Here is a 15,195-nt window from a genome sequence, read left to right as displayed (position 1 = left end):
GTTTCATGACTCAAGGAGAATGGTCCTTCATATATGAAAGCATTGTTTTTTAAAATCAACTTGGGGTTAATATTTGCTCCACAGACAAGGAACCTGTCTTTGCCTGAGCTATGTAGAACAAGGCACATCAACGCTCAATGTCATTATATGGTAGTGAAATGCTTTAGCTACCAATTTGGGAAAGGAAAAAAATACATCTACTGCTATCTACAGCTGTATTATTGGAGGCTCCATGTATGTATCTGGCAAATTGTATTTGCCTTTTTGTTGTTGTTCACAGTTCACACACCAAGACCCCTTTTTTCTTCTCTAGGGACTTGGAAATCACAGTAAATATCTGAGCATTTGCTTGTATTCTTCTGCAAGGTGATTGGATATTTTCAATATGATAAATGGATCCCAGAGAGGTTAAGTGACTTGTCTCTCATCATACAAGTAATAAGTGGCAGAAGCTATGCGTTCTTAACTCAGGTTTTGTTACTTAACCCAGCAAATCACTTAACTTTTTTGGACCTGGAATTCCTCATCTGTAAAATGAGGAGATGGAACTGATCTCAAAGGTTCCTTTCTACTCTAAAATTCTACTTCAAGCCTTTTTTTCTGTCAAAAGTTGTCATTTCAAAGGACCTGCCCAATTTTCTAGCTAAGGAGTTCTGAAAATACGTGAAAAACAATATGGTTTATAACTATGATTTCATCAGTCTAGGGGGCTCCTAGGTGAGGAAATATCTTTGACCAATGCAGATCTCTACAACTTAAAAGTCTTAGAGAGTAACCTAAAGTACTGAGAAGTCAAATGACTTGCCCAAGGTCAAGCCAATATGTGTCAAAGGCAGGAGGATCCCAACCCAAGTCTTCTTGGATCTGAGGCCAGTTCTCTATTTACTATGCTCTGCTGCCTCTCATAAGCAATGTAAGATGAAATACATTAAAATATATATATATTTTTTGCTTTTTGGTGAGGCGATTGGGGTTTAGTGACTTGCCCAGGGTCACACAGCTGGTAAGTGTTAAGTGTCTGAGGCTGGATTTGAACTCAGGTTCTGCTGACTCCAAGGCCAAAGGTTTATCCATTGTGCCACCTAGCTGCCCCCATTAAAACATTTTATTAATCTTCTTGAACACTTACTACACAATATATAAAGAGGAGTTACACTTGAATCTCTCCTCTGGGTTGTTTTTGGAGAAACTCACATACATAATCCATATAGTAGGACTTTTGCTTTCTTTCTTGTTTACTCTCCCAGTTAAAACATGATTTGTCCAGAGAAGAGAATTTGGCAAATACAAAAAAAGGACACTTGATCCTTTCAATCCTAGAACCCAAACACACATTATTCAAAATCCAAACCATACAAACCCAGGCTTAAGTGTATCAACCACCATCTTATTCTTCAAGATACCAACCTTTGAGAGTGTTTAAAAACCCCTGAATATCTCAGTAGGTGTTCACCTAGGGAAAACATGCAGCCAAGTGATTCATACCCTGTTCAAATTTATTGGGGAGGAATTTGAGTTGGCACAATAACTTTACCAAATGGAAGCAGATCTGTATTTGAACTGAAACTAAACTCAACCAACCTATTTCCCCAAATTCATTCATTTTCTATTTGGAAGACTATGGAGGTAGAGGAGCTGGAAGTCACTGTTTTGTATGCAGCAGAGAAAAAATGTGTTAAAGCTTTGCAGAGACAACATATTGGTTCATTAAACTTTTGATATTAAAAAAGAAAATTTAATTTTTTTTAAACGGAATTTTCATTTTATAAGTGTAACACCGTCAAGCAATTCCATTGACTACCCTAAGGCAATGCTATCATATAACATGGAAAAGCTGTTAAAAAATTTCTGATTAGTATACATTCCACTTAGCATAGACAGATCACTATAGTTATTGCTAATGGGTACATCAAAGGTATATTAAGTTTTCAAAATTCAACATTCTTAAAAAAATGCTTGTTAGTAAAAAGGCCAATTATACAAACACAATTAAAACTGAAGCGCCTTTTTTTTTTCAAGACACACCAGCACAAATACTGATGACTTTTTCTTAGCACCAGCTTCTACCTCAGGTTGACATAGAGTCATTAACCACAGTAATTCTAAATAGCAAACAAGACCTCCTATACATAATCCATCAAAAGTATCACAATAAGTTAGTGAACAAATACTTTTTCATCAAAGTTTTGCATAAGTGTCATAAAGACCCATAAAGGTTTCACACACAATCTTGCGGTTGCTCTTTCCCACCAGCTGTTCTCCTTCAGGAATGCCAGACTTTGTGAGGGGGAGGCTTTGAGAGTGACATTCTAGAATACCCGGACCCACTGTTTGTCCTTAAATCAATCTGCTTTGATTCTCAGAGTATACCTGGTTAGAAACAGTTGAGCAATCTGACAAGAACACATTACCATAAATACACTTTTAGAAAACAAATGCATTAACTATATAACATAAGGTTCTCTCCTCCAGTGTGCTAAGAAAATGAAAGTAACAAGCATCTTGAAACCCTTAAAGAGTCTGTCATAAGATATTTTTTAAAAAATTACTCTTTCATTAAAATTCATATGTTATCTACAGACACGAGCTAGTGTGTATCCTTAGTTGGAAAAAAGGGGAAAGAAAAGATGAATGTGCCAAAATGACCATTCTCCATGTCTTATGTTTTGTCAAGGTCTCCACGAAGAAGGATTGATCTTCAGAAATCTGTTGTCACACTCATGAAGGAATGTTGATGCACAAGATAAAAACCTATTTCAAAGGGCCAAGGGAATGCTCTCCTTGGCTATTTTGTACCTTTCTAGTTGAATGGGTGTAAATTTGGAGTTTGCTTTGTGGGAATGCATGGGAGGGAAAAAAATGCATGGGAAGAAGAAGTACACAAATATTTTATATATTCACATTATCATCATAAAAATGGAAATACTTGTATTTTTATAATAAAAATAGGTATATGTGACTGGCAGAAGGAACCTCGTAGGTTGAGTTATGGGTAAGAGTTGATTTCTGCATGCTAAATTCTATAATGCATGCAGGAGAATAGCTAATTTGAGGAAAAATGAACCCAACTGGACCTGGGGCTTCTCACTTCCTTCCTTGAAAGCAGCAGGACCTTCTGAACACTTAGGTGAAATTCAAGCTTTATTGCTGCCATTTGATTCAGCAGTAGCCTTTTTTTTCCCTCCTAGCCTGCAAGAGAATAAGGCTGTGGATCATTTCCCACTACCACTTGGGAAATATTTGGAAGTACAGAAATGAACAGGAAGGTCCTTGGCCTTCTTCTGCAGCTGTGAATGGGTGAGATGAGGTTAACAGATGCATTGGAGGAAAGCAAAAGCTTTCCTAAGATCCCACTGAACACATGACAAGAAGAAGAAATATTTCAATTCTATAGATGATATCCCTCAAAACCAAGCATGGCATTGGGAATGTAACAGTGGTCCTCCAAAGCTAGGCATGCCTTGGGACAAGTTGAAAAAACAGGCCCTTGGATCTTCACCTTTGAAACCACAACTCCCCTGGTCACCAATGAACATGCTCATCATTAGCAACTGTTTGGTAGAATCAACACTTGCTTTAGAGCACATCACAGATCTCCAAGTCTCTGGTCAATTCAGAGCAGAAAGAATATGAAGGGTTTCAATTCAACAAGCCATTATTAAGTGCCTATAATGCAACCACTGTGCTAGGCTGTCTTATGACTGTGCATCATGATCTTCTACCCTCCAAGAAGTTCCTGGTAGAAGGTGAGCTCAACTCCTCTCCTTCATTGATCCCCACCAAAGATGATCTTCAGCACTGAGTCCAAGATGGATTTCAAATAGAGGAAAAGAAAGAACATGTCTCTTCTCCACACAGAGCCCCTGCCAGCAGGGAGATGATATTTTTTTCATTTCTTGAATGGGGTGAGTTTATTGAAGGTATGCCAAAACAGAGATGGCTTTCTCTTAGGTTCTGCCAGGGCAAAAACTTGTTGTTGAGGAATGCTGGTAGGCACTGTGATATGGCGTTGGTGAATAGGATGTAAGCTTTGATGGGGGGGAGGCACAGCACACCCATTATAACCTAAAGCAGGAAAATGTGGAGAAAATAATTTAAGCATCATTTATGAACCAAAAGACAAAACACCAAAATCTCATTGATTTCCATGGCTACAATGATTAATCTGTGCAGATAACTCTTAAATCCTCTCTTACCTCATCCTTTCATCCAGAACATCAGTCCCCTATTTCCAGTTATATTCCAGATACCTCCAACTGGATGGCCTTGCTGGCACTTCAGATTTAACACGGCCAAAACTGAGTTCATCACTCCCATCCATGAACCTGTCCCTACTCCTAACTTCTCTCTTAATGACAAAATTTTTGTCTCAGCTACCTAGGTTTGTAACTTAAGAGCTACATTTGACTTTTACCCCCTACTCATTTTATATCCAACTAGTGGTTAAGTTCATTCCATCACCTCTGTAACATCTTGAACATTCCCCTCCCCTGACATTCTCTCTACTCATCTTGCCAACATACTAGTTCAGGCCTACATCAGTTCTGGACTATATTATCTTATAAAACTTTCTGAGCAGTCTGCTTACCTCTTCTCCATTCTCCCTCCTATCTCATTCTTCACATCACTATAATCTCCCTAACAAATTTCTTTAATCACGTTATTTGTTGGCTCAAAAAACTTTAGTAGTGGCCTTACTAAATAAAGTAAAAATTACAAATCTGAAACCAACTTGCCTGGCCAACATTAGCTCACATTACTCTTTGCTTATGCCCTTGCCTGAAGTCATTCACTCCCATCTTTATCTATTGAAGTTTCTCCTTTATTTTAAGATGCAAAACAAATTATGCTTTCTATATAAAGTATTCCCTGATCCCCCTTCATTGCCCTTCTGGAAGTCATCATTCCCTCTTATATTTCTATTATTATTATTATTATTATTATTATAATTATTCTATTCCTCTATTATATTCTACTATGAACAATAAAAAAATCTCAATCCTCTAGCAACTTTAATGTTTACAAAGAACTTTTCACATAAGATCCCCAAGAAATAGGTAGTACAAGCATTATTAGCCCTGTTATAAAAATAAGGAATTTGAGGCTGAGAGTGGTAACAAGACTTGCCCAAGGTCATACAGCTAATACGTATCATTGTTAGGAATTTGAACTCGGGACTCCCAATTCCAAGATCAATGTTCTTTCCTAGTACATACAGAGTTGTTGTGAGGACCAAATGAGATAATATTTGCAAAGTGCTTAGCATAATGCCTGGCATATAGAAGTGTTTAATAAATGCTTGTTCTGGCAGTTCTCAGATGAAGAAATTAAAGCCATCTATAGTCATATGAAAAAATGCTCTAAATCATTATTGATTAGAGAACTGCAAATCAAAACAACTCTGAGGGACCACATCACACCTATTAGATTGACCAACATGACAAAACAGGAAAATGATAAACGTTGGAGAAGATGTGGGAAAATTGGAACACTAATGCATTGTTGGTGGAGTTGTGAAATGATCCAACCATTTTGGAGAACAATTTGGAACTATGCCCAAAGGGCTATAAAAATGTGCATACCCTTTGACCCAGCAATAGCACTTTTAGGGCTATATCCCAAAGACATCATACAAATGGGGAAAGGACCCACGTGTACAAAAATATTCATAGCAGCTCTTTTTGTGGTGGCAAAGAATTGGAAATTGAGAGGGTGCCCATTAATTGGGGAATGACTGAGCAAGTTGTGGTATATGAATGCAATGGAATACTATTGTGCTATAAGAAATGTTGAACAGGCTGTCTTCTGAAAAACCTGGAAAGACTTGTATGGTCTGATGCTGAGTGAAGTGAGCAGAACCAAGAGAACGTTGTACACAATAACAGCCATGTTGTGCGATGACTAATGTTGATAAACTTAACCCTTCCCAGCAATACAAGGATCTAAGACATCTCCAAAAGCCTTGTGATGGAAAATGCTATCCACATCCAAAGAAACAACTATGGAAGTTGAATTGCTATTTTTTTTTCTCCTCTGTTGAGTTTTGTTTCCTCTTTCTGGTGGTTCCTCCTATTGGCTCTAATTTTTACTTACAACATCACTAATGTAAAAATATGTTTAAAAGGAATGTAAATGTATAGCCTATATCAGTTTGTGTGCTGTCTTGGGGAGGGTAGTGGGGAAGAAGGGGGAGAAAAATTTTAAACTCAAAAGCATATGGAAGTGATTGTTGACAAATCAAAATAAATTAATAAAAATTTTTAAAAAAAATTCTTGTTCCCTCTTTCCCATCGTCTCTTGACACTTTACTGTCTCTATGAACTCTCAATGGGAATACTATACAATTCTTGTTTAGGGTGTATTATACAGATTATATATAATGTAAAAAAAATCTTTATTATGCTTTCAAAGAGAGAGGGTGAGCATGAAGACATTAACACCTCTTTAATTCATTCCTTGTCATTGACTTACTTTATATACTTAATTCTTTTTAGACTGTTATTTCTTGAATGGATCAGAATATAGCCTATAAATCCACAGGAGGATGGAACTTTTGAGATTTTCTCTTTATTACAGAAAAGATATTAGTGAGATGGCAGTTCACCTGAACCCAGTGTCCTGTACTATGTCCCTAATATCCCTTGCTTCAGTCTGAGCAGAAAGAATGTTGACATTCATTCGCTGAACAGAACCAGAAGCAGAGCAGTCAGTAGCAGGAGGAGGAAGCTGGAAAGTTAGTGAGTGAGCGGTTTCTGCCGTGCACCCTCGTTACTTTGTGGGAATTTGTGAATTCCAAGAATAGGACCGTATTCAAAGGCAAATACAGATGATTTTAAAATCATCTATTATTTTGGATTATTTATCATTTCATGTTTTTTGATCTTCAAGACTGTCTTCCATTCACACAAATAGGTAAGAGCTGACTACATATACATTCTATGTGACAGTTTTTCACCATAACATTTGAAAATCTGGAATCTGTTTATGATAACTTACCTTTTGACTTTCCATGGCCTGGTTTTTGAGCGTTTAACATAGCAAGTTTCTTTTGAGATTCTGATATTTCCATTCCTAGATATGAAAGAGAGAGAAAAAATTGATAACATACATATGCAAAGTCAACCACAACTGTACAAGAGTTGTTTCATTTATTCATCCATTCATCTATTCATCTATCCATCTACCCACCCACTGATTCAACCATTCCCTCATATCCGAAATGAGCTCCCTCCACATCTTGTTCTTCCTTCAGTGCCGCACTCAAGTACCTCCTCCTCCATTAAGCCTTTCCTGCTCACCCCATGAATTAGTGATTTCTGATTCCTCATATGTTCCAGGAGCATTTCATCTGGACCTCTCTTTTGTTCCCTTTACTTGCTACCCAATTTATTATTCTTAAATGAGTTCATGTTACATCCCCTCCTTAGAGTACATGCTCTTTGCTGGCAACATGTTTCAAATTTGTCTGCGTATCCCCATGGTCTAGTTCAGTGCCTGGCACACAGAGGCTTAATAAATACTTGTCGAGTTGAATTTATTCTCCCTTAATGAGGAAGGCCCCCACTAGCAAGTTGTGAAAGTTACTTAGACTTGTTCTGTACTCATGGGGTGTTGCCTTCCACTCAAGGATCTGTGCTTTAATTTTTGAGGGAGCTTGGCCTACATCAAATCCAGATCTTAGAGGCTGTAGGATACTGCCAGAAAAAAATAAAACAACACAAAACAACAACATACTGGCACAACAGCTTCAGACTAAAAAGGCCAGCCACCTCATAGTCAGCAGACACTGGGAAAATCGGAAGGCTAAGGAAAGACAAATAGTGATGATAGGCTGAAAAGTAACTGGGGAACAGTGAAGGAAGATACATTACATTAAGTGTAATATATAATGCATGGGGCCTAATCTTCATGAATGAAAGAGATGGGATAATGCACAGGTAGTTGTCTGCTCGAAAACTGCCGAGGCAGCAAACAAAACTTTAAAGAGCTTTGTGAAAATATCATTTAAAGGGGAGTCATCTAACATAAGCTGGTACAGCACATGCTTACAATTTGTCTCCTTCAAAATGATAATGGTAGCTCACCTCTTTACCTAGTACTTTATGGTTTACAAAGCACTTTTGTTCCAGCCACGCTTGGAGGAACAGAGTCATATTTTACAGATAAGGGAACAAATACTCAACAATGCTAAGTGATTTGCTCAGTTATGAAATGTCAGAGCTGCTTTTTCCAAGAGTGGTAAACTTTTGGGGTTTTTTTGCTTCAAACTTGTGGTTTTACTGATATAGGAAATTCCCACTGAGGAAATCCCAACTAAAACCTCACCTTCTACAGGAGGCTTTCCCCTAATCCCCTCTTAATTCTATTAATTATTTCCTATTTATCCTATATGTAGCTCGCTTTGCATATATTTGTGTACATGCTGTCTCTCCCATTAGATTGTAAACTCCTTGAGGGCAGGGACTATCTTTTTGCCTCTTTTTGTATCCCCAGAGTTTAGCACAATGCCTTAGTAAATGTTTATTAATTGGTTGATTGAAATTTCCTCTACCACAACAGATTGACAAATGCTCTTCTACACAATCTTTGAGAACTTTCAGAGCCAATGGGTGGGGGAGGCCAGGGGGTTAAGCGACTTGCCCAGGATCAGAACGCCTACATGTCTACATCAGGGTAGCACCTGAATTTAGATCTTCCTGACTTTGATTGAAGCCAGTTCTCTATTTATTCTGGTATGTTGCCTTTCAGCAGCAGTTTTTCAATGAGACCTTTTGGGGTTTATGGGAGTAGAGTGTATGGGATGGGAAAATAAAGTTAAAAAGAGAAAAAAAGAATTTTTTTTTAAATCCCAAGGTGGGAAAACTTATATGAGCTGACATGGAGTGAAGTGAGAAGAACTTGAACAACAATTTAAACAGTAACAACAAAAGCATAAAGGAAAACAACTTTGACAGACTTCAGAATTCTGCTCACTGTGATAATCAACCACAATTCCAGAGGGCTGACAATGAAACAGGCCACTTGATTCCTGACAAGGAAGTGATGGACCCAAGGTGTAGAACGAGATATATGTTTTGGTTATGGTCAATAGTAAGAATTTATTTAGTCTGACCCTTCCTCCTTCCCTCTGTTCTTCCCTTTCTTCCTTCCTTCCTTCCTTTCTTCCTTCCTTCCTCTTCCTTTCTCTTCCTTTCTTTTTCAGTTGTGGGGAGAATTAAGGAGAGGGGCACAAGTGATAAGAGTTGTCAAAAAAAAAAAAGACAAATGAAAGAGGGTCACTGAAGCATGCTTTAACACAAGCACCGAAGAGAAGTCAGGCCACAAAGGAAAGCAGTAGGAAAACTTGGTTAGTTATGTGTTGAATTTACTATATACCTTTGAGGAAAAACAAGCTGTATACAATAGATTCATGGTTTCATGTATAATCCTTTTTTTTCTCTTCTTTTTTGTATGTGGAAATGCTCATTTTATTTGTTAAGTTTGCCATAAAAATAAATTATATTTATAAAAGAAACACACAAATAAAAATGAAAAAATCCCAGGGAACTCCTTAGCCCTCTGCCACTCACCCATCTCTTTGTCTTCTTGCACCCGTCTCCGCTCATCAGCACACGCTTGCATCCACCTGCCTTTATCCTCTTGCTTTTTGGCACAAAACAAATACACCTCTTCTGTCGATTTATTGATGATTTTGAAGGCGTTCTTTACATTGATATTATAGTCCTTGTCCCGCCCATCCTCTATGTCCATCAGCTCCATCTCATCCATGTCAATTCGGCCTTTGTAGTATAACATGTCACGCCTGAGCAGGTCCTTCTTGCAGAACACAAGCTGGTGGTCAAAGAGGAAGAAAGTCCTCTGCTGGCTTTTTCCTTGTTTTGTGATTCTAGTCAGTTCTCCTGAATGGATCAGTTCTGAACTGCGGTCTAAAATATTGAGCCCCTAGAATGACGGCAAAAAGTTTAAAAGATTTCCTTCTGATTTTAATCCATTTCCTCCACGCCTCGCACCCCCACCTGAGACTGTGTTTATACAGGACAAACGGACAGGCCTATTGACACTTAGTGGATGTGTGTGAAGGATTTAGTACTTGGAAACAATACTCCCCAGAAGGATACATCCCTGAGGGTCAGGATCAATCTTCCTCTGTCTTGTTTGTCCAGATATGAAATTTCCTTAGATGTTATATAAATTTTTTTTAATGCAGTAGTAAAACATGGTAGGGGCTTCTAGATTACTTGGAGGAAGTATTCATAATGATACCAATCCTTTGGATGAATATGGAACTAGATTAATATATTGCATGGAGATTAGTAGTGGTTGATGGCCTATACAAACTCTCAAGAAGTTAGGAGAGTCAGGAGGCCATTGTTTTTTTATCTATCTATGCATCTGTCTATCTGTCTATCTATCTATCTATCTATCTATCTATCTATCTATCTATGCATTGACCTATTTCTCTTTTTTGTTAGTTTGTTCATAGTTTGTTATTTAGTTATTTGTTCATCTATTCATGTATGTGTGCACGTATGTATGACTGGTTCTCCCTATCTTGTCCATACTAGAAGGGCAGTGGTTACTCATGGGCCAGATCCCACTACTGATTTCAGCACTGGAATTTTGAAATGCCTCATTTCTGACCACAGTCCATTCCTCACTTCAGGTTGTCTGGTGGCCTGGCTCCCAGGAGCTCATCATATCATTGTCCGACCTGAGTGGCTTTAGTCCACTATAGCTCAAAATTCCAGATTTCAAGAAGTCCTTCAGCCTCATTAGTAGGGATTACAGAGGAGTGCCCCCACACCTGGAGGGCCATTATGAACCTCCTGGGATCAGAGCATTATGCTTTTAGAAAACCTAGGTTTTCTATGGGATGGGATCTCTAAGGGGGGGGGGGGAGAGGGAAGGATACAAAGAGAAACTGAGGCAATGTAAAAACAAAAGATATCAATAAATTTTTTTTAAATAAGGAAAACCTAGATTTTCTAAGCCAGGTAAACAGTGAGGGCATAAAATTAAAGCAAACAAACAAAAAAACAACTCTCAGTCTTAGGAACTGAGGGCCATTACAGAAGTTGTCAATGAATCTAAAAGTAAAGGGCTAATAGTACTTCACTCAGTGTCAAAGTCAAAAGATTTCACCACTATTATGTATTTTCCCTCCCTCAGGGCAGGATGTAACTCCTCCCATCTTCATAAGATGCTGTGGCCAGATGAATTTATTGCCAGGTGAGCAAACTTCTAGCACAGTTTTGAAAATGCAGAAAATGCTGTTTCAGAGGTTTGGATTTCATTATGATTCAATGCAAATTTTGTGAAATTTTAACTTCCCATAGTTGCTTAGGATGGGCCTTGACATTAAAAGGTGCTTCTCTTTGAATTTTAGTAATGTGTATTTATCTGTGAGGCAGTGTAGTACAGCAGAAAGAGCTAAAATGTCGTCTGGATCTGGGTTTGAGGCCTGGCTCTGTTATTTTCTACCTGGTTAACTCTGGGCAAGTCACTTAACCTTCTGGACCTCTGTTTCTTCCCTGTAAAATTAAGAGAGTTGGAAAATGTCCTCTTAAGGTTCTGTTGGCACTACATGTGTGATTTGGGGACAGCATAATAATAATAATAATTACAATAATAATTACTAACATTTATATTGTGTTTACTATGCACGAGGCATTGTGCAAAGTCCTTTACAATTATTATCTCATTTAATCCTTACAATAACCCTGGGATGTAGGTGCTTTTATTATCCCCATATTGTAGATGAAGAAATTGAGGCAAACAGAGGTTAAGTGACTTGTCCAGTGTCACCCAGCTAGTAAGTATCTGAGGCTAGATTTGAATTCAGGTCTTCCCGCCTCCAGACCCAGCTCTGCCACCTAGCTGCCTGTAATAATAAGAAATGATAATGATGATGATAACAGTTAGCATTTATATAGTGCTTTAAGGTGTGCAAAAAGCTTTACAAATATCTCATCAGGAAAGTTGAGGTAAGCCCTGGGATAAAATAGAAACTCCTCTGCCTGATGTTTCAGGTCTTCCACGATGTGGTTGCAACCTACCTTTCCAGCCTCATTTTACATTGCACAATTTCAGCAAAACTGGACTACTATCTGTTTCCCAAACTCAATATTCTGCTCCAGACTATTGCATATCTACACTGTCTGTCCCTCATGCCAACTCTCCCTCTCAGAATCCTCGTGTTCTATCAAAGATCTGCTTAGGTGCTGCCTCCTTAGTGAAGCTTTTCCTGATCCTCCCCTCACCCCCTAACACCACCATTGCTAGATCTCTTTTCTCTCCTCAGTTATTTCGTATTAATGCTCATCTGTGCACATGGTGTTTTCCCTTAGCAGAACGTGAATACCTTGAAGGCTTTTATCTTTGCAATGGTGGTAGAAGAAATATCTACTAGGGTAGATAAGTAAGCTGGGCTAGTTTTCCTTAATACTCTGCTATGGGCTAGGCTGATTGTTCCCTCAAAGTTACTGCAAAAGCATCTTTGAGGCTTAATTGGCCCAGGAGACTAAGGCTTGAACCACTGGAGTGGCTTCCTGGTGGCCTGAGTACAAAAGCCAATGCCAGAAGGTTTAGGAGCTTTTTTCTTGTTGTTGACATGCCCCTATGGCAAATGCATAAGCAGAGGGAAGCTGTGCTTATTGAATCAACTCTGTTTTCTTGCTGAATGTCCTTTCTGTGCTACCGCCAATTTAACTTCCTTTTTAGATTAAAGGTGGAGAACCTGCCGCCTGGAGGCCACAGGTTCCCCACCCCAGTGTTAGAAGTCTAGGAGTGCCTCATTCTGCTTCACTCCCAAACTTAAACTACCAGGCCCATCCTGAGTCAGAGGTGTCCTACAGTACTTTCCCCAGCACCCAGCACAGTACTTTGCATATTTTAGATGCTTAATAAATATTTGTTGACTTGACTTCAACTAAAACCAATGAATGAAACATTTCAGTTTCAACATAAGGAAGAATTCCTCTCTAAAAAAAAAAGAGAAAAGAAAAGAAATGAAATGAGGGCTGATTTATGAGATAGTACGGCCCTTCATCTAGAGTTAAAAGTTTGTTTGGGATGTTGTAGAACAGTGATATCAAACACAAAAAGAAACAGGGCCACTAAACTGTATGTAAGGATCCCTGCATGTCACATATTGACTTAGAAAACCACATATTAATATTGTCAATGTTTTACTGTATTTTCATTTACTTCATTAAATATTTCCTAATTACATTTTAATCTGTTTCAGGCCCCATGTGGGAGTGCTGTGGGCTGCAATTTGGCCTACATGTGCTTGACACCTCCGTGGTAAAAGGCATTCATGTGCTGGATATAAAGTTTGACTTGATCAATAATGGTACATGGAAATACATTTAGCAGGAGAGATTCAATCTAAACTCTAACTCTAACACCCAAGTATATGATCACGGATAAATCATCTAACTCCTCTGAGTCCAAGTTACTCCATCTGTAAAACTCGGATAAAAACATCTCCACTACCCACTTCACAGGATTGGTGTGATGAAATTATTTGGTAAATCTGCAAGTGCTATGGTAAATGTGATTGTTATCGATCTTTGTTGTTGTTGTTGTTATTGGCTGACCTTGGAGGTCTATCCAAATAGGAGATTTTATGATTCTGAACTTCCCTCAGATCTTCATCTGCATAATGACAGTGACATTGGGGGAAGGACGTATCATGTAGAGAATTATGAAAGTCCCTTCCAATTCCACGAGTCTAAATTTGAACAATTTGAAACTTCCATGCGTCAGGGTGTATTAGGAAGACTATTCTGTCAATTCAATAAATATTCATTGTGTTGCTCATACATATAAGACACTATTCTTGATGTTATGAGGGATATCATAAATAGAACAGAGTTCTTGCTGTCTAAGAGTTTACAATATAGGAAGGAGCATACTATAGACATGCAAATGACTATAGTGCAAAATACAATATAAGGAGTACAAAGTGTTGTAGAAGCTACAAAGGGGAGAGAGATCATAACCATTAAGGATGGAGAGTATGGAGAAAAAATAACTTCTTGGAAAAGGTAGCACCATTTCAAGATATGCTTAAAGGACAGGTAGGTGGAGCACTATGTGGTGATGGCATTTTAGGCAATATGAACAAATACGGGGAAATGTATATTCAGGGAAATCCATTTTGGGTGGGGAATAGAGTGAGTAGCAAGAGATAAGACTGGAAAGATAGGTTGGGGCTAGATTGTAAAACACTGACTACTAACATGGTAGAATTTGGACTTTATTTTGTAGATGATGGGGAGTAGAAGGTTTTTGAACAGGAGTGACATGGTTGGAAGGGTGCATTAGGAAGACCATTCTGGCAAGCATCTCCTTCTTGGCAAGCAAATCAATCTTTTAAACAACAACATTCTTCTGGTGATGCTTTATGGCTAAAAGTAATGGTTGACTATTGTCTTGAAGGGGTTAAGGTTGAGGGTCATCCAAATGGAGAGGCAGGTGGTAGGCTTCAATAGTCTATTTATAAACAAAGAACTACATAAGAGAACAGATGTAAAGGATGTTATTAGAGCAATGCATGACTGGGAGGGAAATGGGTTGGTGATATAATGAGAGTGTTCTCCACTGATATTCATATGATATCCAAACATCTAGAGGAAGGCCCTAATGTTTTGGGAAGACCACCTATAGCGAATTACAGAAGAACATGGTTGAGAGTCACAGAAGCTGGCCAGGCATAGGGGGGTTACAGTCTACAACAAGGGAGGAAATACCCACATTGATGAGATCAGAGATCCACTGAAGTAATGGAAAGAAACTGGTAGACATGTGCAAGATGGAGTAGTGGGGAGGAGGGGCAATCCTGGAGGCAGGGAAATACTGTTCAGGAAGCTACTGCCATAACCCAGAAAAAATGCAATGAGAGTGTGAAATAGGGTGATGGCCCAAGGGAACTGAATGCAAGTGATGCTTGGGAAGTAACCTGGAAACTGATCTGATTTAGGGAAAGAGGAGGAAAAGGAAGGAATGAAATCCACATTATGAGTCTGGGTGCCTGAGAGAGGTGCCATTAACAGAACCTTCTTTTGGCAAAAGACTAAACCATCAGTGACTCCCAGACTCTGCCAGCTACGTTGGGAAAGCCCATTTCCATTACAGGAATGAAAGGCCAATCAAAAACTCATTCCTGCCCATCTAAGTCTCAGAATTTCC

At 38.6% G+C, this 15,195-nt stretch overlaps 1 protein-coding gene across 7 annotated transcripts in view; it reads right to left on the bottom strand.

Annotated features, from left to right (window-relative positions):
* Positions 1-1,478: 1,478 nt before the first annotated feature.
* SPATA13 (spermatogenesis associated 13) overlaps positions 1,479-15,195 on the bottom strand; it is a 148,944-nt gene continuing 135,227 nt past the window's right edge. For 5 of the 7 annotated variants that reach the window (XM_020997163.2, XM_020997165.2, XM_020997164.2 and 2 more), the window contains 3 exons: positions 9,570-9,942; positions 6,997-7,071; positions 1,479-4,065 (listed from right to left, as the gene is read on the bottom strand). In XM_020997163.2, coding sequence (XP_020852822.1) covers positions 3,890-4,065; positions 6,997-7,071; positions 9,570-9,942 — 624 coding nt within the window. In that variant the 3' untranslated portion in view covers positions 1,479-3,889. Of the gene's footprint in view, positions 4,066-6,996; positions 7,072-9,569; positions 9,943-14,247; positions 14,518-15,195 lie in introns of those variants that run through there. The other 2 variants (XM_020997166.2, XM_020997167.2) reach the window with 2 other exon arrangements.

Source organism: Phascolarctos cinereus, unplaced genomic scaffold (genome assembly GCF_003287225.1).
Source record: "Phascolarctos cinereus isolate Bilbo 61053 unplaced genomic scaffold, phaCin_HiC Scaffold_726;HRSCAF=1367, whole genome shotgun sequence".
NCBI classification, from domain to species: domain Eukaryota; kingdom Metazoa; phylum Chordata; class Mammalia; order Diprotodontia; family Phascolarctidae; genus Phascolarctos; species Phascolarctos cinereus.
The sequence above is the reverse complement of the archived record's forward strand: the minus strand, read 5'-3'. Positions and strand labels throughout refer to the sequence as shown.